The 25,514-nt window shown below is 42.9% G+C and overlaps 1 protein-coding gene across 1 annotated transcript in view; it reads left to right on the forward strand.

Moving 5' to 3' along the window:
* stk32c (serine/threonine kinase 32C) overlaps positions 1-25,514 on the forward strand; it is a 93,139-nt gene that overhangs the window by 55,361 nt on the left and 12,264 nt on the right. Inside the window, exons 3-8 of the mRNA XM_084075356.1 lie at positions 2,196-2,347; positions 9,340-9,513; positions 20,341-20,378; positions 22,075-22,164; positions 23,675-23,778; positions 24,286-24,402. Coding sequence (XP_083931482.1) covers positions 2,196-2,347; positions 9,340-9,513; positions 20,341-20,378; positions 22,075-22,164; positions 23,675-23,778; positions 24,286-24,402 — 675 coding nt within the window. The remainder of the gene's footprint in view (positions 1-2,195; positions 2,348-9,339; positions 9,514-20,340; positions 20,379-22,074; positions 22,165-23,674; positions 23,779-24,285; positions 24,403-25,514) is intronic.

Consider the following 25,514-nt stretch of genomic DNA (forward strand, 5'->3'; position numbering starts at 1 on the left):
TGTAGACCTGGATTGCATTTTTTGTTATGGACTGGGTCTATCGGTTGTTGCAGATTTTTATCTCCAATGATTTTGTGCTGGATTTAGGATTTGGACTTGGGCTGAAACACCCAATGAAAGTTACTGTATGCATACTTCTAGGTTGCAAAACTAAACTATTGTAATGTGTATAATGTATAATAAAACAAATGTATGTGTATGTACTATGTATGTCACTCTGTCCACAGTGACTGTATCATCAAATCACAACACAAGGTCATGAAACTTAATATATTAGATCTGTAACTCTATATCTGCCATATGGTGCAATTTGGTGGTCAATGGTCAAGGTCAAGAAGTTCAATTATTGATTAACACATTGTCATACATAACACTTAAACTATTCATCATAGAAGGATGAGACATTGTTTCATTTGAGAGCTTGTCTCAAGCCATTTTTTTAGCATAATATCAATAGAGGTGATTATTTTTGCAGCATGTTCCTGATATAACCCACGGTGGGACTGTAAAGTAGTCTTCTCTCTGACTGTAATGAGTCAGCCAGATGAGCTATTGGACAATAACTGACAATAATAATCTGCTTATAGCAGTAGGAGTCACTGTAACATTCATTTACTGCTACCCAGGCTGGTCAAACACTCCGCCTCAGGCACCTGGGGAATCTTTAGAGCCATAGCAGTCGCTTTGATTTAATCCCTGTGGTACCGTACTTTGAAGGTTATTTATTCAGTCCTTTTTGCATTCATGATGTGAGTGTTTTTCTAATGGGCGTTTACTGCAACTTTTCTTTCTCCTGATCATTTTCTCTACGTTTGAAGGAAAGCTTGGATTCCAATCTGATCATTTCTAAATTGTTTTTTTTGTTAAATCCCTCAAAAGAATAGTCAATTTCATTTGGACGGACGGGTCCATTTGGTACCATCTGTACACTCTCCAGAGTTAAATGAACACTAAGGGTTTGACTGTGTATCCTGTCATGGATCTACGGATAAACAGCAGCAGTAACACAAGCATTTCATTGATGTAGGATGGAATCAAAGGACACACGATCTGTCTCGTTTGTCTGGTTGGATGATAGTAATGTTACGGTAATGACTCTGACCTCAATCTGGCGGTCCCCGGCCCACCGCTGACCATTCACGACCACTTCCCGACAAAACCGCCATTATTAATTAATAAATAATGAGCTTGTTTGTTTTGCGAGAGGCGTCTGCCACAAACTTCAGTAGGCTGAAAGTGATGGTTTAACTGTCGGCCCATATATGATGTTTACACTGATAACCCATAAAAACCGGGAAAGCATCTGTGTCATTTTAGATTTCTAGCGTTGGCTATTCAAAAATAGTAGATGTACAAGCTTGCAGCGTCACAAAGTGACCCTGCAAGCTTGCTATTTTTGAACATTTTTGAAAAAGGTGTGAGAACTACTGATTTAGAAGGCATTTGTAGAATCGGCCTCATGGTCTTAATGGGTTAATCCACTAAAATCCAATCAAAATTGATGACGGTCAGCTGTTTTTGAAAGCAGCTCAGATTTTACATAACAGTTAGACCAGGTTTTGGGGGAATATTTTTAGACTCTTCTTGGAATGATGTAATGCTAGATGTCCCTCTAACATGGTGGTGCCAACAACCAGTACCCATAATTCACTGCACTGGCCTAGATCAGTGCCGTTCTCATTCTGTCCCCCCGTGTGTGTGTGTGTGTGTGTGTGTGTGTGTGACTAACTCAGATTATTTACTTAAGTAAAACATTTTACTTGAGTAAAAGTACAAATGCATTGGCTGGTTTGTGGGGCTGGTTTTATTGATTTATTTTATATGCTGCTGTGTTGCTTAAACTTTTATAATACATCATGTTTTATAGGTTAAGTAATAATATTGTAAATCTGTACTTAAATATAGTACTTGAGTAAATGTGTGCGTGCACTGTGCAGTGTGCACACAGTTGCTTTTTTGTTACTTGTTATACACTAACTACCATCTCTCTCTCTGTCTCTTTCTCTCTGTCTCTCTCTCTCTGTGTGTGTCTCTCTCTCTCTCTCTGTCTCTCTGTCTCTCTGTCTCTCTGTCTCTGTCTCTCTCTGTCTCTCTCTCTCTGTGTGTGTCTCTCTCTCTCTCTCTGTGTCTCTCTCTCTCTCTCTCTGTCTCTCTGTCTCTCTGTCTCTCTCTCTCTCTCTCCTGTCTTCCTGCAGGTCTGCATCGTACAGAAGAGAGACACAGAGAAGATGTACGCTATGAAGTACATGAACAAGCAGCAGTGCATAGAGAGAGATGAGGTCCGAAACGTCTTTAGAGAGCTTGAGATCCTACAGGAAATTGAACATGTTTTTTTAGTAAATCTCTGGTGACTATCCTATGTTTTTTCACTTTTTACACTTCTATGTATGTGGTCTGCACTGCCTGTGTGGCTTGTTTGTCTGCTTGTGTATTCTCGCTGTTTGTTGTGAGAGCTTCTCAAGTTAGCCAGCTCATTCTAAACTAAGTTCAAACCCTATTATACTAAATGCATAGTATATAGAGTGAGTGACATTGCATACCCTCACCAATATTTCTTTCATTTGTCGTGGGTGCGTTTTGTTTTGACAGGTAGCCAACTGCAATTAATTTCCATGGGAGATTACAGTAGAACTCTTGGGATATTCATTAAGGACTGGATCAGCCCATGCAGCACACATTTGATAATTACTATGATTTGAAATGACCTCACTCCTCCCTGGTGTCTCATATGTGGGTGAATGGAAGGTGCTGTCTTTATTTAACAATCTCCTCCTGTGCTCAGTGCACATTTCTAAATGTAATTGGGGGCCTGACGTGGCATTCACAGACTATTACATAAAGCACTTTAACTCCACTATAATTGGGCGAACGATACTGCACATGTCGACCTCCTCTGAGTAATCGCCGCAAGAGTATTTTGTTCTCATGTACGTAGATATTGCGAGTAGATTAGCCAAATCATGCACGTCTTGCCTACTGCAGTAATTAGGGATGTGCATTACTGCCCAAATTAACTTTTGAATGTTCTACTGGTCTTAATAACGAATGGACGGACAGACACAAAGATGGATATAAAATATGATTTTGAGACTGGGATGACTATTTTAATATTCAAACATTTGAACTCATCCCTAGCATTAAGACCCAGGATCATTTCTTCCACAAGTTGTGGCTGATTAAAGTTCTAAAGAGTGATTTCTCGAGCCCGCTGGAGAAGCCAGTCAACTAGAACAAGCAGAAGGCGTTTTAATGAGCTAGTAGTAAAGGTCTGTGCATTTATTCTATAGTAGAATTCCCTGCAGGGCTGTATGGCTGCCAAAATCTGCTCTGGTCTACCATGGTCTTTCTGCTCTTCTGTTCTCTTCTCTTTGCATTCTGTTCTCTCCCCTTCTCTCCTTTACTACTTAAAAGCTCCATTGATCACAACGACGCTAAACAGCATCATTACAGCCAGGTGGGAGCCAGCGCTTCTGCATTTCACAATCCTTTACTCTGCTCTGTCTTTAAGTCGACTTCAGAGGGACACTCAGTAAATGAACTGCTCAGCTTATGTTATGTGCAAGTAGGAGGGGCTGGGGGGGTAGTTTTCCTGCAGCTTCTCCGAACAATGACCCAGATGTCCAGACCTGAATGGGAATGTTCCTTCTTCAGACTGAGCCGGACCATTCCCTCAAGTCATATCTTTCTTGCCTCATATACCGTATGCCCCTCTAGAAACCTGCTCAGTGATGGAGTGTCAAGCCACATCTTTTGCCGCCCAGTAATCTGAGTGGAATTTGAGTGGAAACAGGAACTTGGTTTGGCTCCGCCCCTTATTTATTCCACTTCCTTCCGGGTGCTTCTGTGTTTATTCCGACTAACAACAACACTACATGTTTGAGGCAGTGGTGCTGACAGATTCTGCTGTTAGCAGAATCTGTCTTCAGAGATCAGCCGCCCAGTGACCCGGAGGGAACAAAAGACTCGAAGCTTTACGCCATCGCAGGGAGACGACCACACTTTGTTCAGCACAAAAGCCCAAAAGCCCTTGATCCCTAAAGATGAGACCATCTAGGCCCCATATGATATAACCTGAGAATACTTCGAGAACAGTTTCTAAAATATCTTTGCCTCAGCATATCATTTTTTATCTCATTGAGCCTCAAAACAAGGCTATACATTTATGGCAGACCAGCAATCCTGTTTTGGGTTAGTTAGACCCTCTTGCCGTGATACTGGATTTATAAAAGCTTCCTCCAAACATGAACATCTGATGCCCAGCTGTGTAGACACTCAGTGTGCAAAAAGCCGGAATTCAGGTATCTTGAACCCAGCTCCTCGGAGAGTGGAGAGACGAGGAAACTCACCGAGACATAAAGGAAATCAATTCATGGCACGGCTCTGCGGAGCAGTTGTTATTTCTGCCCCAGTTCACGTGGACACATGTGAGCATAATGTGCGCGACAGCATTGTTATGTGGCGCACCTGTATACACTGCATAAACTGTCTGCTCTGTTTACCTGCTCATTGAGATGACGTCTTGGCCTGTCAGGTAATGAGATAAGAATGATGAGAGCTCCGCGTTCGGCACACAATCATCCACCTCAGTCTATAACGACGGGGAGCATAATTGGCCGGCTGGATGTGTTGTGTCGCTAACACTAATTCCCTGGTGACTGGAGAGTTGCCAGTATCCATAGGCTCATCAAACAGGGCTTCCTGGCATTTTGGCATTTCGGCGCCGCAGTCCGGTATTGATGGAGCTACAATGTACCAGCTGGGGGATTCTGAAAGCTACCTATATATGCTATTCCCAAGCGCAGACAACAACAAAAGGGGTAACTCATGACAAACTGCTGGATTTCATTAACGTCATACTGTAGGAGTTCTTTTACTGATATGGTGTCTGCACAGAGGCGGAGAGGGGGAGAAAAATGCACCAAAACAACTGTCAGGGAAAAGTAATGGTTCCGCCCATCGCAGAGCGAAGGCAGGGTCTCAAAGACAATGCTGAGAAGGGATTTGGCATCGATTTTTTAAAAAAAAGGCAGAGATACGCAAACTAAGGATTTTTAAGGGTCTTCCCCCCTGTCTCTCACATGCATGTACCAATATAACCACACACACATACTTTACTGTGTTTTAAATTCAGGCTTTGCATTGATTGTCTTGAATTCTGCCGTTACTTTGAAGAGATTCCATCCGATGCTTCAGAGGAAATTCATTAGGAGGAGCCTCTGAAAAAGAAGAAAAAAATGCAATCCCATCGGCTGCTGTAAAACAGTGTGGATGTTGAGTCAGTAATTGCCATGACCATTCCCTTCCTTGGAAGATATAGTATGGTGGGTAAGAATGGAGTTGGGAGTGTTCGGTTTGTGTGTGTGTGTGGGCGTCAATGAAATGGATCACCTCAGAGGAGTACAAAATTAGCTATCATCTGCCTCACACTCCCAATCCCTGCAAAGCCTTCTAAGGATTTGCCCCTTATGAGAAAACAATGCCTTTTCCTTCCTGTATCTGAAGCCCTACAGGTCACTACCACCCTCCCACCCCACACACACACACACACACACACACACACACACACACACACACACACACACACACACACACACACACACACACACACACACACACACTCTCTCTCTCTCACCCACTGAAAAGGCTAACACTTTCTGTTAAGTGTGGTTGGAAGCAACCAGGTAACAAGTAGCATTAGGCTGTAGTGGTAAAAATGGATTCACTGCCAGTGAATCGTAAGTGTTGCATCACAACAAATCACTCTCAGACACCATCAACCGTAGACACCTTTGAAACAAGACCAGAGGGAAGGTGTAGCGGGAGTACTTATACTCTTACCGGAAAAGGTTCTGTCAAAGAAATTAACATGTAGAACCGACTGAAGTGGTATGGAAGAGGAATTCATCAATATATGACGACCTCAGAGACGAAGATGTGTTGGTTATATGGTAACCATGGCAATAAGCATGATTGGGTCCGCCAGCAAAGTCAGTGACTGTGAACATGGAAGTAGGGCGTTTATGACTATACATGGGTTCTATATTGAACCATATACAGTATATATGTTTTTATTTTTATTGAAACTAATTTCACTTGGAATTTTCTTTATAGGAGAACTTTATAGGGTCTATATGGAGCCATTTGCATCTACAAATAAAAAGCCATGTGGGACACATAAAAATAATTAATAAAGTTGTTTCTTACAGGATAAAAACCTTTTTAAATACATATGAGGCGACCTATAGAAACTTATTTTTGGTAATAGCACCTGTGGTGGGAACCGAGTTCCAGATAGCAGTATAGGTGAAGTTAACACTCATTTGTGTCTGTTAAGAGCTTTGAAGAAAGCTCCATAGAGCGTCTTAAAGTATATTTTAAGGGCTTCAAAACCCAAATGTTATGCATCATCAGCGAAAGCTTGTAGAGTGCGTTTCTGTTTCACTATATCCACCCTTTCATCAGAGTCAGGCAGAGAGAGAGAGATGAGTGCTGTCCTGTCCAGCCTCCATTAGGAATATTGATTTTTGGCTGGAATGGAAGAAGGCCTTGGGTGACAGGGAAACAAATTAGCTCCTACCCCTCCAAGTCAGCAATAATAACAAGCCCTGCTCTTTCAGTTTATCCTCAACAGAGTTTCACGAATACAAATACAAGATCATTCCCAAAAGTGTTTTGAGTCCCTTTCTTGCAGAACACGCCTCGATCTTAGACCTACGGTGTTTTTTGCCGCCGGCTCGCTGTACTGCACGATTGAGCAGCTCTCCACACACGGCACCTGACTCGCCACTTAAGCGCAGAACTTTTGTGTAGGACGTGGCGTACAAGAGTGCACCTTGTGAAAGCAGGCCAGCGGAGGGGACGGTGTCTTGTCACGACCAGCTGGAGGGGAGGCTTACGGTCGGACTCTGAGGACGCTAAGAGCAGAGGCAGGGCTCACTCATTCACCGCGTCGTCTCAAGAATCCTCAACGGAGGTTTGGATGTGTCTCGTGATTGAGTCATCAAATCATCATCATTCAGCCAGTGCTAGCCACTGTCTCCTGCTCGTTCTGTCTATCTAGGCCAAAGGAACTTTTACAGACTACAGAACAAAGCAGCAGTTCTCGTTCTTTCCATCTCTCTTCTATCTCTCGGTTTCTCCTGAGCAGTACTGTTTACTCCTCCTCCTCCTCTCTACCTCCCCGGACTCATTTGTCAATGTGGCCTGATTATTTCAGCCAACTCCGGACTCTTTCCAGCCGGCTAACCTTCCTCTCTGTTGTTGCTGTGACGATCCAAGATTGGACCTGGCATGGCCGTTTCCACATGGTGCTCCAGTCTCTTCTCTGCAGGACACAGAGAATGGAGTGGAGACTAGCAAAGACAGGGTTGGTCAGACAACGTCCTGGCACACAGAGAGCTCACCTGTCAACTGGATACCAGGAATCAGTCGGTGACAAGGAGGTGATAAGAATGTGACAACACGGGAATGGCGCCAGCACAGTGTGGGAGTGTGGGGCCACCTGGTGATATGAGATGCTTTGTATTTTGGCTAAGCTCAGTGCTCTCAGGTCAGGTGTGTTTTGTTCGAGGTAATGGAGTTGTCTCCCACTGTCGGATTCTGTTGAATGGAAGACACAGGGCTGACCTGCAGCCTTATCATAAATTGGGACCTTGGAATAGCGGGGGAGGGGGTCGTTAGACAAGGTTTTGGCATCAGAGACTGCAACGTGAAGTTGAACTTTGTTGTGCGCTCATCACTGCTGAATATTCCAGCAAGTTGCAATTATATATCAGTGTCGTTCCCCCATCTTAACACTTCAGGGAGAAAATACCATGTCCTTTGAAGGTCTGTCTCCTGTGTGCAATATTCGGTATTCGGCATTTAGTGTTCACGGGAGCTGCTTATCTACTTAAAAAATAGAGCATTTCATCAATTATTGTGTATGCTATCTTTTGGGGAGATGAGAAGGACCAGCACCAACAAATGGGATTCAGTCCGTGGCAGAGCTGATCTTCGGATGAGATTGGGTGTTTTCTTTTGCTCTGCTCCAAACACTGGCCTCATTTATTGCTCACAGAAAAGCAGGAAATTGCACCTAGTGACGACCAATCACATTGTTTGCCCCCTCGAGTGTTGTGGGCTAAAAGCCTGAAGGTGTGGGGAAAACCTGTGGCAATGAAGACAAGTAATAACGCTCCAGTATCAGAGCTTTGATGGCGCATTTGGGGTGAATTGGTATGGTAACGGCCGTATTAAACTGAGTGTGAAGAAAGAAAGAGAAATAAATCAAGAGGCTCAGTTTGTTTTCGGCCTCTGAATCTTTCTGTGTGGGAGGCCTATAAAGAAATCATTGTCGCTCTATTATTTTTGTAAGATGAGATACTAGATCCTATTTCATAAGACAAAAACAATTTTCATTGTTTTTGCACCCATGCGGTTTGAATTTTGTTCAGTGTCTACAGATAGGAACTTTGTGTTTGAACCCCCTACCCCCCCAGGACTTTAAGAGGCTGCGTTTTAATTTGATGTGCATGATTAGTGAGCCTGATTGACAAGAATCTTCTAGCGGACCACTAGAAAGCTTCAATTAACTCACATCAATCAAGGGGGGCTCTCGTTCCCAGCTTAATTTGGTTTCAGTAATCAGTCTCTTTGCTCTTTCAAACAAGTGTCGTCTTAGGGTAATGATGGGTGTTTGTCACTGCGCCTGTTCGGAGCTCACCAGGATAGACACACACACACACACGCACACGCACACACACACACACACACACACACACACACACACACAAGTCAGCTTTTGGATACATTGACACGTATGCATAAATAGACATCATACATAATGCACGCTGATTAAAACTGTTTCATGTTTAGGGGCGGACACAGCATGATGCATGTTTACAACATGTTGTCTTGTAGCTGCTATACATGGACATGGCCTTGTGCAATGTTTATCTTTGTGTGGGTTTAGACAAACATGTATGCATGTTTGTTGTTAGCATGTATGCTTTTTACCTGCATATGCGCAAGAACATGCTAGCATGTTTGACTATCTTTTAACCGCTTAAGCCCAATTTGAAACTTTTCAAAAGTAGCGGATCTACAAGCTCACAACTCGTTGGCTTATAGTTCTGCTATTTTTTACATGCACCTATAACGACACACCCAAAATAGGGAAGCCAGGTTGAAAGTGGTTAAGTATACATCTGTAAGCAGTTTGTAGTCTCATGTCTTGCCACTGCATGTAGCGCACGTGTGTGTTGTGACCGTTAGTGTGTCCATTCCCAAAAAGTAATGTGACTGCGCCCTATGACCTTTGCCTCTCCCATCCCCCTTTCCATCCCCCCCGTGTTCCAGGTACTCGTTCCAGGATGAGGAGGACATGTTCATGGTGGTGGATCTTCTTCTAGGAGGAGACCTACGCTACCACCTGCAGCAGGGAGTCCAGTTCACTGAGGACGCTGTCAAGCTCTACCTGTGTGAGATGACCCTGGCACTAGACTACTTACAGAGCCAGCACATCATCCACAGGTACCCATCTATCATCTATCTCAGTGTTTCCCCATGTGGGGGGTCCGGGCCCCCCCTTGGGGTTGGGGTGCCAAAGGTCATCAGGCCTTGTCTGCTTGGAGGTAGTGAAACGTTTTAAACATGTTGCTTTCAGCATTTAAACATAACTTGCTTTCATCCACTTTCAACTTTCCATTCCTATTTTGGGTCATTATTTTTGTTAAAAAATAGTAAAAAAAACGTTTTTTTTTATGTTTCAAAAAGCTTTGGAAATAGCAAAGATAGCTGATATACAAGCTCACAACACGTCGCATTGACGCTCGCGTGCTTGTAGATCAGCAATTTTGTTATTTCATCGTACAAGAAGTATAGCAGATGTAAGGGGGGGGGGGGGTCAAAACTTTGGGAACCACTGATCTATCTGTCTAACTGTAGCAATGCTACTGTACATGCACCTTCCTTACCATGGTTTCCAGCTAAAAGGTTTCATAGTTGTGCTTGACAATAAGTTGGATTACTGATTTTCTTTTCTGTCTGTCCTTCCATCTATGGTGGATATTTCATCTTAATGCAAAACTTTTCAAGGATTTTATTAGGGTGATTTTATGCTGAATAAATTCTAGGTAACATCAACAAAACATTAAAGTTCTGTTGACAACAAAGCATTGGGAGTTGGGTAAACCTGGTTTTGCAGACCAGTGTCCGTTAAACTGTAAATTGTGACTCAGGTCCACAATTCTCACTCCAGGGCCCTGCCGAGCCTTTGTTGATTGAAACATCAAAGCACCAGAACAGAGGGGAAGCCTGACCTAGACACTGAATTTAAGTAGTGCTGGTCCCCCGTCAGCCCATTAAGTTATTTACATCCACAACAAGGTTATTATTGTTTTGAATTTTTCACCAGTTTTATTTTTTTATTTCGTTTTGACTTGTTTTAATTTTCAGTTAGTTTTAATTAGTTTTTAAAGCGGTTTTGGTAGTTTTCATTTTGTTATTGTAATGGATAAGGGGAGAATTCAACAAGGTCAGAAAAATAGCAGATCTATAATACCCCCACAGTGTCTCCTCCATTAAGTTGTTTACATCTAAACTGCAAAGGAAACTGGTACCTGCAAACATCTTGATAATGTCTTAACTGCTGTGCTCATAACACGGCCAAAGAAACCACACACCAAATAAACATTGTGTTGAATAATTCCCATCACAACAACGAGTGAAAAGATATTGATTAAACACATTCAGCACCAGAACAAATGAACAGCAACCAATACAGTTAAAGTTAATATTACGACAAGATTGACACAAATCAATGTCATTTGACCAGCGGAGCAAGAATGAGTAAGATCTCAGGCCAAGCACCTTTTATAGAAAGAGTACATTGCAGGCAACATACATTATTAATTAAATATACAACAATCCAATCTTTTTTCTTGTTCTTTTAGCCCTCCACTCTATTATTTCCCTGTATTTGGGACCCATTGTTTTCTTTGACTTAGGCATGTCAAAATCAAGGTTATTTGGCACTGTCAAGAGACATTTTAAAGGTGTTTTCACATTTTAAAGGCAACAAACAGGCTAATTATGGGCCTGCAATGTGTTTACTGAAACAGTCCCAACAGCAATAGCTCCCCACACGACTTAAATGTTGTAAAATGTATTTTTAGTTGTTCTAAAAACTGGCAAACCTGAGGCCCTTTGTAGAACGGGGCTTCAGCGTGCTCCTGCCTACAGCCAATACAGTACATACAGTATCACAGCATCCTTTCAAGGTGGGCTCAAGGTTGCATTATTTAATCTTAAAATTCAACAGTACTAGCACTTTTCACCGTGCTAGCTGGAATAAAGTTCTACTTCTAAAGTTGGTGACTTCTTTTGAATATAATGATGTGCTGGTGGTGTGCTAAAAATGAATTCCAGTGAAAGGAGAAAGTTTTCTTCTTTTTTTACTAAGGAATGGCACAACAATCTTTTTCCTTTGTGTGAGAATTCCTTGAATTACATAGTTATGGCACCCACACCACAGATGTAACTCATCTGATCCTCCAATAAAGTTAATTTCAAGCCCCCTCTGTTATTTCTCTGTTACCCTCCCATTCCCTAAATGCCTTGCACCTCTGGAGCATTGGTTCTCAAAGTGGGGTCCGGGGATCCCCAGGGGTCCCTGAGGGGGTTCCAGGGGGTCCCCAGCTAAATGATAGTTAGGAACCAAATGGACCCTTACGGGTCTGTAACTCAGAGAGTGTACACATGGAACCAAATGTTGATTTTACAATATACAAAGGGGTCCCAGAGATAGAAATGCCATTAAATGGGGGTCCGTAGCCTAATGCATGTCAAACTGGTGGTCCTTGAAATTAAAATGGTTGAGAATCACTGCTAGGGGGCGTCAAAATCTTCTCTTATGGGGGTCCCTGGCATATCTTTTCAAATGGGGGTCCGCGGGCTAAATAAGTATCAATTTGGAGGTTCTTGATATGAAACGGTTTGAGAATCACTGCTCTAGAGTGCAGGTGTGGTCATCCATCTCTGGGGAGCTAGTAGGGGACCAGCCTCCCCAGAGATGGATGGCCTATGCAGGGGGTAGAGATGATTCATCATCAGCCCTCTACTCATCTCTTATCTGGCTCTCCAGGCGAGGCGAGAGGGAGTGTTCCATTACGTTGACACTGCGTGCCTAGTGGTTACTAGAGGAGGCAGTGGGCTGTGCAGTACTGGAGCCTGTGGCTGTGTATACTACAGTGGCTTGATGTAGTGTCAGTCAGTGTGTGCAGGGGGAAGATTAGGACTGGTTAGGTGGAGGGCACTAGCCGCAGCTTCGCTTAACCCATTCAATCCAGGAATGCGTCTGTGTCATTTCAAGATTTCTTTGGCGATTCAAAAAATAGCAGATATACAAGCTTGTAGATTTGCTATTTTTTTTAAATTTGTTGAAAATTTGTGCAAATCTTTGAATATATGTTTTAACGCAAACTTTTTTAACTCCAATCTGTGCTTCTGGGAGGTCCCTGGAACAACATATTTTGAGATGGAGGTCCCTGGCCAAATACATATAATTTTGGGGGTCCTTGACATGGAAAAGTTGGAATCACCACTGATATAGCAACCTACTGTTAGGATTTAGAAAACATTCTTAGATATGTATTTGGCAGCAGACCCCATCTCAAAATGTTTTGTTCCAGGGACCCCCCCAGAAGCAAAGATTTGAGTTACAAATGTTCGCTTTTAAAAATATATATTAAAAGATTTGCATAAATTTTCAAGATTTTTCAAAAATAGCAGATCAAGCTCATAGCGCTAAGAGCTTGTATACAGTATCTGCTATTTTTGAATAGCCAAAGAAATCTTAAAATGCAAAGATGTATTTCTGGTCTTAATGGATTAAGGGTTTTATTTCATTTTTTATGAAGGTGTGCAGTTCCTATTTGTGCTGCTCTGTGCTGGTTCCATTGTGTTGAGAGCAGTCTGGAAAATGATCTGCTGCATACACAGTAAAATCTAAAGGGGGATGAATCCCTAGGCCAATTTTGTAGTTTGTTACAGTATCTGTTAAGAAAAAGGTCAAAACTGCAGAAGGGTTAAACATGGCAGGCTAGAAAGCAGCACAGCTGCAGCCAATAAAAATAATAATGAGTTTGTTAAAGATTTAGGTGTAGCATTGTGCAAGCAGCCAAGGCCGGAGGCATTATGTTTCTGGGTCGTCCGCGTTGCACACACATGCACGTTCGTCCATCCATCTATACGTTTAACAGTTCGTACATTCACCTGTATGTACTGTACTGTACGTCTATACCATCACTGTGGGAATTTCAAGACATTTGTTACAAACGTTTACTTTTACTGACTGAAGGATGAACTGATTAGAAGGTCAAAGGTCAAGGCCACTGTGATCTCACAAAACGTGTTCATTAAATTCCTTCAAAGTCTTAATTTACTACACATACTATATATGGAGGCATGCAACAGCGATGCAGTATTTCTAGTTTAATCGTTGTTTTTACCCTGCTGTCGTCTCTAAAATGAACCAAACTACAAAAGCAGCCTTGGGTTTCATCCCCAGCCCAAAATACACAAAGATTAACTGTAGAATCTACAGTACTTAACAGGTTAATATTGGCATTTTATAAATTTATGGTTTTGTTGATTAGGTCAAATCACCTGGGCAGCCCCACTCTCATGTACGCTGCTTAACAACAATCTAATGATAGCCCCTGTACGTGCCACTAACATAAACATTAGCATACAGTATCTAAATATAGCCCCCGTACGTGTCCCTGTAATTGTTACCATCCATCTTCCTCAAATAAGGCTGACTGTCTGCTGCTTTTGTTTGTACTTTGCTGAGCACAGCCTTGTGTGTGTGTTTGTATGTGTGTATGGGGAGTCCCTGTGGAACCACAGATGGCCCCAAAAAGCTGCTTGATCCTTCTTCCTGACCTCATTTGGCAATGACAATCTATCAATGGAGTTATGTTGTTTGTGTGTGGGCACATCAACTCAGGTGTATCCATCCAATCACAGATGTGTTCCTGACATAGGCCATATTCTGGGATAGATTTTGGATATCAAACCAGTTGATTTGCGATGGCATGTCAAAATGGGTTGAAAATAGATTTTCCTGCAGTTTCATAAGGTTAGAGTAAGGGTCTATCCAAGCAAGTGGACGGCAGAGACCACAACTCTAACGAAAACAGTGGTGAACGATATGCATGCAGTTTTAGTAGCTATAGTTATAGTGTTTGGCGTGGATGGCCCATAAGAGTTACTGTAGGTTAGGCTTGTGCTGTATCTGTTAAGGTTTGGTTTATGGTTGATTAGTTATAATAATAATAATAATAATAATAATAATAATAATAATAATAATACATACATATTAGCGTTACATATTTATTTGTGCTTTTCTAGATACTCAAAGTCACTTTACAGAAGCAAGATAAAAACAACTTTATTGGGAAGAGCTAGTTAAAAAAGGTTAAAAAACTATAAAAGAAAGGTAAACAAAAGGGGGTGGGGGTTTATGTAGGAAAACGTGGGTTTTGAGTGTGGTTTTAAACGTGGTGAGGGTGGGGGCAGCTCTGATGTGAGCTGGGAGTGAGGGGGTGGCCACCGAGAAGGCCCTGTCACCCCAGGTTTGCTTTTTTGTCCTGAGGGTGTCTAGGAGGTTGGCATCACCCCACCTGAGAGAACCGGAGGGGACGTGGCATTGGATGAGTTCAGAGAGGTAGCAGGGGGCCTGGTTGTTTAGGGCTTTCTAGGTAGTGATTAGTATTTTGAAGTCAATTCTGTGCTTGACTTGGAGCCAGTGGAGATCACGGAGGACTGGTGTGATGTGGTCCCTGGATCGGGTTCTGGTGAGCAGACGGGCGGCAGACCTTTGTACGTACTGTAGTTTCTTGAGAACCTTGGTGGTGACATCCATAGTAGGCTATTGCAGTGGTCGAGTCTGGATGTAATGAAGGCATGAATGAGTGTCTCAGAGGCAGTGTGTGATAGGCTGGGACGAAGGCAGGCAATGTTGCGAAGATGAAAGAAGACAGTTTTGGTGATCTGGTTGACATGGGACTCGAAGGAGAGGGTGGGGTCCAGGATAACTCCAAGGTTGCGGACTTGGGTGGAGGGTGTGACAATGGAGCCGTCAATGTTGAGGAAGAAGTCATGAGTGGAGCAGGTCAGGGAATCTAGGCAAATAATTAGGATTTCAGATTTATTGCAGTTGAGTTTTAGGAAGTTTGTTTGCATCCATGTTTTGATGTCGGTCAGGCAGAAGGTGAGGGTGGAATGGGTGGTGGCAGTGATGGTTGTGGAGCTGAGGTAGAGTTGTGTATGAGCTGAGCATTAAGGTTATGGTTAAGGTTAGGTGATATGCTGTGAATTTCAATTCCAACACTATTGTGTGTGTGTCTGTGTGATTGTGCAGGGCGTTGCTGAAAATGAGCATTCGTGTTCAGCTCATCTACCCTTGGCAAATAGAGGTAAAAAAAGAACAAAGTCAATACAATGTCCCCAATTTTTTTGCAATACCAGCACGTGTGAGCCAGCAAAGTAATCACACTTCATCTTCAGTATACACAACAGAGTCTCCTTGTCTTCCTGATAAATGAGCCTGCCGTGATCTAAAAATCAAAACCGTCAATGGGGAGCCTTGCTGATCTCTATTTCTTAATGTTTCTCGTTTTATTTTTATTTTGTCCTCTCCCAATGGCATCAGCAGTGCTGCCTGCCTCTGACACCATTGTGTCAGGTCTCCCAGCCATACTGTAAGCTGATCCCTGGCCAGCCGTGGTCATCCCCGGCTCTACAATTTGGTTTCACCATGTGAGTTTTTGACAGGAGAATACTATACAATTATTTTGTTGTGCCAAGGGAAGAAGGGTATCCTAGCAACTGCCACCATGCCCAAGGAGGGAAAATTAGTCCAATGAGAGAAGAGAAGAGGAGATAAGGGACGAGTCCCTGAGGAAAATAAAGGAGTAGCACTCTTCAATTCAATAGACATTATTAATTCACAAAGGCAATTTGATTTTGATTTTTCTAAACAACAGGAAACAGACATAAACACAGACTATTACATTTTTGGGACTGTGTTGGGCTGTAATAAATGGGAAAGCAAAGAATCCATATGGCGTGTAGACATTGATGTTTTCTATTGTGCCAGATAGAGCACAGAATTGTCCTTCAGTTCCTTGTTCCCCAGGCGGACGGCTTCGGAATGAATTATTCTCTGAGGTGGTTAGTAGAGCCCCTGGGGAGGCAGAGACCTGAACTGAAGGTGAAGGACATGGGAACTGTATACCCCATGATATCGTGAGCCTTTGCCCTGACCTGCTGCTCATAGAATGAGGCTACACAGTAAAATCCTCAGTGTTCATTTATCTCTGAGAGTGTACACATGTAAGGGTCCATTTGCTTACATTTGTACACTATTAAGAGTTACAAATGGATACATTTATACTGAGGATTTTACTGTGTAGGCTTCGACAGGGCACTATAAAGGAGAAACACAGGGTGCATTTATGGACACTGAATGAATTCACTTTCCTGAGGAAGTATTGATGTTGGTGTGCTACAGCTTCTGTAATTTGCTCATGTCAAGGTGTTATCAAGATATTTATACTGGTCCACAGCATGTATATGGACAGGGACAGGATACTATCCTAGTGGGATTCCTTCTGAAATCAATGACCATCTCCTTGGTCTTGGCAACACCAGTAGTGTATTGTCACACTGCTGGCACATTGCATTTCACAGTCTGTGAAATATTGGAGGGTGGGGCCATGTTCCTGTTCAGACAAGGGGTGCAACAGTTAATTGAACTAATCGATTATAAAAAATAATCTATAATTTAATAAAATAATAATTTATCCCTATTTTGGGATGAAAAGTTTTTTTTTATTTTTTTAAGAAAAACAAGTAGCGAAGAAAGCCAATCTGCAAGCTTACAACACATTGCGATGCAACACGGAGGATGTAGATTAGCTATCTTCACAAGTGGTTAATTGATTTGTTGATATTTTTTTATAAACATATATTTTTTAAATGCGTTTCTCGATTATTCGAAAAAGTAATAAATAGAATAATCGCTAAGAGGATAATCAATAGTTGCAGCCTTAGTTCAGACCGTACCCTGACAGGAAGGAGAGAAGGATCGTGTCGTCAGCGAATTTGATGAGCTGATGGTTGGGATGGATGCTCTTACTGTCAGTAGTGTAGAGAATGAACAGGTGGGGGCGATAGTAGGCACCCTTGTGGTGAGCCTTTGCACGTGCACAGTGTGTCTGATAAAATGCCACTTGTAAGGCCTCTCTGAGGTCTGTCTGTTAAGAAAATCCATAATCCATGAAATCAGACTGTAGTCTAGATTGTATTGAGTTGTCCAGTTTTTTGACAGGCTGCATAGTGTGAAAGCTAGAAGAGAAATCCACAAATAGAAGCCTGGCCACAGCTCCACTCTGCTCCAAGTGACTGAATGGTGTCTAGCAGGAAGTTCAGGAACAGTTTAGCACCCTAGGATGTGGGACCACCTTCTCTGGGACCTCTGTAACTAACGGGTTCAATGGTGGACAGATGACAGCAGGGTTCTTGAAGTAACAAGGTCTTTGTTGTCCAGTGTGATACAAAATCATACAGTGCAACTTGCCATGCTTAACTGTTGAAGCAGAGACTGCATCTGTTCATATGAACAAAATGTTTCAGGGGAGAGCAGTAATGTTCTGTCCAGACAGTGCACTCTGTGAGTATGTGTGTGCGGATGGCTGATTTATCCTGTGTGCCTCGTTTCGATACACAGCAGGTTTGATACACAGCAGGCTAGTTATGAGCCTTGAATCAGCTGTCTCTCACCCTACAACCTACCGTCATCATGACCTGAGATGTGAGAGCAATGGTCCTATGGTCGTTGAAGAAGCAAGCCGTGTCCTATTTGTGGATGGAAATGATGGCTGAGGATTTCCACGGCAGCGGGACCACCGCTCGATCCAGTGAGGCTATAGCTTAGTGTGGTGGATGGCATGAGGCTGTGTCTGAGCTACACCATATTGGATGCCAGCCAGGTCAGGCCTCTTGAATTGATTTTAATTCCCTGCCACGCTGCCCTGTAATTACCTTTCTGAAACTTTCGCTCAATCTTGTTTTTGTAATGGGTTTTGGATTGGTTGATGGCCTGTTTCACCTTTTTGTTGACCTGGTGTTTCTCCTCAACAGATCCTGTAAAAAAAAAACTCATTAAGGATGCCTAGAATAGATGGAGGAATTCACGAGGCAGGTAGAGGTGGAGGGAGAGAGCAAGGAGATCAGGTTTGCTGATTTTTCCCCTGAATATCACTGTATCGCATGAGCTCTTATTGACATACTGTATACACACTCCACCACCACGCTCTTTTCTTGTTCTCAGTTTATCCTGATCCACATGAAACGGTGTGGTGAGGCCATCAATAGCCAACTCATTATAACTCAGTAAATTGTCTCCAGCCAAGTTTCAATAAATGCCAGGGGTTCGTGCAGTTTCTACCAAGACATTAGTCAGTCATTTACTTTCACACCAGGGATGGTGGAGCACACATACTGTTTCAATCAACATCCTGCATATGTGGAATTTTGAAACGGGTGATAACCTATTTTGTCCACCATAACTTGCCAACTCGGAAGGCACGTTTGTCGACTGCTTGGCACAGGCGCTCACTTGCCTAGCAACTCACTCGGGCACACCTCACGAGTCGCAAGGCCTGCCTGTCGTGAAAATACAACCTCCAGTATTGCAGGAGCCCAGTATTGGCATAGATGTTTATTCACGCATATAATTCCCATTTGCTTTCACCTTGCAGCTAGTATACCTGTACTGTATATTGCAAGTATATTTAGGAGTGGACGGACATATCCTAACACGGGCTGAACCTTTAGGTCAGTTTTAGTTTGTGTCTCCGTCCTCCTTTATTTGCCTTTCTTGTCCTTCCTCCTCTCCTCTTTTCCTCCTTTAGTGCTCTATGCTCTACTTTATCTTTTGATACCTTAAAGTGTTATATTGTACCTATCAGATTGTGACACGCTGGAGATATACAAAACAATCTGCATGACTTGTTTTCCAGCTTGAATCAAATTGTTTCCAAGTCTGTCACAAAGTGTAATGTTTTACGTCAAACCAAGTGGCACAGTAGGTGGCACTCAAACTCAATTTCCTCCCATGAATATGTATGGCATACACATGCACTGTATATCACTCTATTCAGCTCCTGAAGACCTGTGACACTTGGCAGCTCAGGCCATGCACGTGGTGTAACTCTCCCCTAGAGATATTTTGCAGATCAAGTTAGCATTATACAGTAACTAGCCCCTGTGGACACAGAGGCGTCCTATTGTGTGTGTGTGTGTGCGCACGCACGGTTTCTCTCTGTAGATGACGTGTATTTTTCACACCAGCACGCACGACACACTGCATAATTAAATAAGCTGTGTGTGCTCTTGTAATTGCCTGTGGAGAAGCTTAGAGGGGCTGCGCTAGCCAGAAAATGTTGAGATGTTCGTTAGTGTGTGACGCGCGTTAGCACTTGTGTGTGTGTGTGGCATGTGTGCCCCCTGCATGGGTACCCAGTGTAATGAGCATGTGTGGACAAACCTGAAAGAATCTCCTGGGATTAGTAATGGCTGTGTTACGCTTTGCCAACGGTTGGGGTCTCTCTCTCTCTCTTTGTCTCTCTTTCTCTCACTCATACGCACGAACACACACACTTTTCAACATATTGCACCAACAAATGCAATTCACACGTCCTCCCTAGCCTGCAAACAGCTCCCACAGGCTCACAACAAGTACACAACACATACACAGTGAACAGCCCTAATGTATACTGTATGTTCTCAATCTGTTGTAATAGACACAAAGAACTACTATAAACAGGTATTATCTGACAATCCGCTGAAACTCTTTGCACCTTAATCTCATGTACAACGTGCTGATATTCTTTTTTTTTTGTACTAGTATCACCTGCTGCTATGTTGATGCTCCTTATGTCTAACCTCATGTACATACTGTACCGGATGGATATGCTATGTGTATATAATTATGAAGATATCTTTTGTTGATTTGTCCTTTTTTTTTCTCTCCTTGCTCCCCTTGCCCCCCCCCCCCCCTCTTCTCTTTCTCCTTTTTGGAAATAACAAAAACAATGGAGCTTGCACAAAGACGAATTACACAGTTTTTACACTTGTAAACCTGTGATAAGCCAGAACAATTATTCACAGTGACAAGGCAATAGATGTGTTGTTAATCACTGTTCAATAGCATTGGCATAGAACTGGATCTTGCATGTTATACTTGGCACTGTATACTTGACATTCTTTCATTCTTTGTGTCTCTCCCAGAGATGTCAAGCCAGACAATATCTTGTTGGATGAACAAGGTAAGGATATGTAAACTGTACTCTGTGTGTGTGTGTGTGTGTGTGTGTGTGTGTGTGTGTGTGTGTGTGTGTGTGTGTGTGTGTGTGTGTGTGTGTGTGTGTGTGTGTGTGTGTGTGTGTGTGTGTGTGTGTGTGTGTGTGTGTGTGTGTGTGTGTGTGTGTGACACAGGTCATCAGCTAATAATTCAGTGCTTTGTTTTTATCCTACATGGATTATCAGTATGGTAGATTAGTAAACCCTGTACACACCAGTTAACAGATAACTTTATGTAAGGGATAATGTACCATGAGCTGGTCATTATAATTAAATACATCTGGGCAGTGTCCATAAATGATGGGCTGCTGTTACATTATCCTGATTAATACATGCTTCTTACAACTGAAATCAGTAATATCCCATTAAATATTGATTTAGAAATGACAGCCTTCCACTTCCATATCAAACAGAAGCAGAATAGTGGTTTGTTATTCGACAATAACAGACCGCAGAAGGCAGAATAGTGGTCTGTTATTCAACAATAACAAATTGCCTTCATTGACAAATCAAGGTTGAGTATTCAACAAAGGGCTCGCAACTCACTTTTATGCTCCAAGGCTTATTAAACAAACAGCAGATATGCTGTTTGTTTAATAAACCTTGGAGCATAAAAGTGAGTTGCAGTTAAAAGCAGTTAAAAGTTAAAAGCACTTCATACAGTTAAAAGCTCAGCACCAAAGAACGGACGATGTGTGTTATTTGTTTTTCTGAGTATTCAACAAAGCAATGTAATAAACTGGTTTTGCTTAACTGACATACACATTCTTTCATCTCAAATCCTAGATTCATACTGTAGGATTCCTAGTGTTAAGCAATGTTTCATACCCCACCCTTCTGGCACTCTGAACGGGATGAAACAAACTGCTCGTAAACCTATATGAATCAGGCCTGCTGTGTCCATCTGTTTATCCACGCTTGAAGAAGCACCAAGGATGGATGGACAATAGATAGAGTAGTTCAACAGATAGAGAGACAGACACAAAAGAGATTAATTGACGTGACATGTAGGACAGACAGCAATGACAGCTCAATTCATTCACCACAGTAACAAGGCCAAAGGAGCATGGACAGGGTAAAGTTCCTGCCCACCACCGCAAAGACTGGGGTCCGAATCCTCCATGCTGGCTTGGCCAGATGCTCCAACGAAAAAAATTGGCAATGTTTGTGGATGAAAAGCTGGCAGGGGAGGGTGACCGCTGTCATTGCATTCGTGACTCCTACAGGTTGGTCAGGGCACCTGTTCAGCAGAGAGTGGAACTGGGAGGTATAGCTTGTTCCTCCGCATTTGTTATGTCTTCCCGGTGAAAGTCCTCACTGTCACTATAATAACTGGGACTATAATATAGTTTTTATCATCATGCCAGTTCCTCCCACATGTACATATTATGTACATATTATGTACATGTGGGAGGAACTGGCATAATGATAAAAATGGGAGAATGAAGAAAAGAAATCTAATCTGCCACACTGTTAAGAAAAAAAAGACATGAACACACCGGGTTGAGTTTAACAGAGATGTCAAATATTACACCTCTAACTCTGAAATGGTACCTCTGAAAAGGATCTTGAAGAAAATGACTTTATGAAAGTAAATACGAGAAAACTGTTTCAAGAAATGCAGCATCTAATGGGCTCTTTGTTGTCCTTTCCTCCCCAAAGGCCACGCTCACTTGACAGACTTCAACATCGCAACGATAATTAAGGACGGGGAGAGAGCTACAGCCTTAGCAGGAACCAAACCATACATGGGTAAAACTCACAAACCCCATTGGTTTGCTGCACCTGCAGGGACTGCTAAAGCCTGAGTTATACCTGATTGTGCATTGTATCACACACCGAAAATAGCCAATCTACATGCTCACAACACGTTGCGAGCTTGTAGATCTGCAATTTTTTGGTGCGCAATGAAGCATAATTCAGGCTGTACTGTACACCACCCACATATTTCTTGTAATATTTGTGGAGACACATGCTGTTGAGACCAAGGTAAATAAAAAGAAGGTACGGACATCTACGTCATTTTCGCTATCCAGCAATTCCAGCAGGCAGATTCGTTGCCCTGGGCCCGGGCGGTTGCCGTAACCGTCTAGATTACCTAGGCTGGTAATCCAGCCTGACAAAGTGTCACGGGTTCGACTCCCGATTCCGACGGCCTTTGCTGCATGTCACTCCCCATCTCTCTCCCCATTTCCTGTCAGCCTACTGAAAAAAGATTCTTGGCACTGGGAGGCAAACTGCAGCCGTGGAATACATTGAAGTCAATGAAGTGGACCAGCTTAGAACAAACACTATTTCTGAACGACTGCGACCTTTGTGAAATACACAGCCCAGGAAAATAAAAGAAGACATATCACACATTGTTTTCTGCTGTGCTTCTTTTCTATCTAAAGAGCACAAAGTCAGTTTCTGAACATAGTATCGCGAAAGTATCGCGAGACTGTCCATCTTTGACTGCCGAGCCAGAAATAATATATGCCGCTGTTTAGATGCCTCAATAAAACTATACAGTGTGCAAATCGATAAACAAGTGATTGGAAAAAAACCTGTGATAAGTCTTCTTTTATATTCCTGAACCGATTAACTGACAAAGGAAGCGATCGTTAAGAAATAGTGTTTGTTAACAAGCTGGTTCAGCCGGCTGCCATTGACTCCAATGTATTTCATCGAACTTCCGGTTCCAGTTTCACCTCCCATGCCTGACTGGCCCGTAGGTTTTCTGTACCTTCTTCTGTCATAGCCTTGGTTGAGAAATGTTTTTGGATGCTAAACACTAAGATGACTGCTCAATAGTGCAATTTTCAGGCTCACAACATGTCACTTAAGTTGTGGGTTTGTAGATTTGCTAGTTTTGCTATTTAAGAAGAAATGTGTAGTGTGAAAAAACAGAGGATCCTGACACAATAGTAAAATGAAGAAAAGCCCTTCATCATCGCGATGAAGACCTGTTGTGGTCGCAAAACATGTTGCCGTTTGCCTTGTTTCAATAAAGGCTTTTTCCTCCTTTTACTATGGAGTGCCGGATCCTCTTTTTTCATGTTTTATCCCGTTTGATCCAGGAGCACCTCCGATACTTTTAACTACTTTTCACTAAGCTACTTGTTTCTCCTGTGAGCACCTGGTTGGGGTGTTTTCTCTCTTACCCATGGAGTGATTGAAATATCTTGGAGTGGTGATGAAAAGGCCTCTAAATCTTTTGTTCCTCTTTGCAAATTGGAACTTTTTTTGCTGTCTCTGTCTAAGTATTTCTCCCCTCACACAGCTCCAGAGATCTTCCAGTCCTTTGTGAGTGGAGGGACAGGCTATGCCTTTGAAGTGGATTGGTGGTCACTAGGGGTGACAGCTTTTGAGGTGCTGCGTGGATGGGTGAGGCACGATGGGAAATTGTGTTTATTTCCATTTGGGTGGGGAAGGGGTATAGCATGGAAAAGCATACATGCTTTTTATTTTGCTTATACTCATATATTTCCCTGTCTTGTATTGTATCTCCTCTCTTTACCTCCTTTCCTTACCTAAACCTCTCTCCATCTGTTTATCCCCCTCCCTTACTTGTTTTCGTCCCGCCCTCTTCTTTTCCATCTCTGTCTTCCTTTCCCCTGCCTCTCCTTACTTCCTCTTCTCCTCTCCTCTTCCGTCTCTTTATTTTCTTCATCCTATTCTCTCTATCCTATTCCTCGCTCTACCTGTTTTCATTCCATTCCACCCCTCTCTTTGTTTCCCGTGTCACTCATTTCATCTCTTCTTCTTTCCTCTTTTGCCTCTATCTGCCTGACCTCCCTTTGGACCCTTGCCTGCTAAACCCCCACCCCCAACCTCGCACACGCATTCACCCTCTCCTCCATCTCTGTTGTTCTCTCCCTCCATCCTTCCCAGAGGCCCTATGACATCCATGCCAGTAACTCTGTGGAGTCCCTGATGCAGCTCTTCAGTACAGTCAGTGTACAGTACAACCCAGCCTGGCCCAAGGACCTGGTTTCTCTCATGAGGAAGGTGAGCGCTACGTGCTGCCTGCCTTAGCAAGACTATTCAATCCCCCCTCAAAACAATTATGATGAAAAAATAAATACAAGAACGCCTTTCTACAAAATATTCAGAAATCCTTTGCCACACAAGGCCAGGAAAGTTAATTTGAATAGCATTTCATATTCAAAGGCAAATCAAAGTGCTTAAAATAAGAAATGAAGAATAGAAAGATTAAAATAGCATTAAAAAGAAACGACGAAGTGCAATTAGAGTGTTACTCTTTCTACAAGGCCAACTTGCACGCTATCAGCAATAAACTTCGTCTTCGTTGGGACTATTATATTGTGCAAGAGCACCTGTCCTTCATCTGTTGTTCAAAGGCTTGCTCTTGTGTCCTAAGTGATTGAGAATGAATGTTTTGTCGATGAGAAACGGGTTGCTAATCAATGACCATGTTCATCTGCGTCCATCAGACCCGCTGATGGACACAGATGGACCTTGGTCAAACAGGCAGAGCTTTGGAGGAGAAACCCGAAAGACAGGAGACGGGAGGGTTGATAAGGAGGTTCACAGTGGGGTAAAGACGACCAAGCCACAGGGATGATGGAGGCAGGCTATGGTGGGGGCAGCAGGGGGGGCAGGATGGAGGGATGGAGGGAAAAAGAGTAGAGGACATCTAGGGCGGAGGAGAAGGAAATGACAGATGGAGGGAAGGGATGAAGAGAGAGAGAGAGAGAGGCAGGGAAAAGAGAGCATTTGTGCATGTGTGTGTGTATCTTCATCCATATGTTACTGTGTGTGTGTGTGTGTGTGTGTGTGTGTGTGTGTGTGTGTGTGTGTGTGAGAGAGAGAGAGTGTCTGTTACCTCATGTGAATGTCCATCTTGTGGTGCGTGTGAGTGAGTGTGTGTGTGAGAGAGAATGTCTGTGTCTGTTACCTCATGTGAATGCCCATCTTGTGGTGTGTGCTGTTCATGTGTGTGTGTGACTGTGAGTGTCTGTTTTGCACATTCTGACTGAGCACCTGCCTCTAGTGTCCACACTCTCTCTCTCTCTCTCTGACTGTGAGTGTTCTGGACGAATGGCATTAGTCTGTTCCGCTCGACTGCTAATCAATTACCATGTATAAACTCCATGGAG

Source organism: Gymnoscopelus microlampas, assembly GCF_963454915.1.
Source record: "Gymnoscopelus microlampas genome assembly, chromosome: 13".
Taxonomy (NCBI): domain Eukaryota; kingdom Metazoa; phylum Chordata; class Actinopteri; order Myctophiformes; family Myctophidae; genus Gymnoscopelus; species Gymnoscopelus microlampas.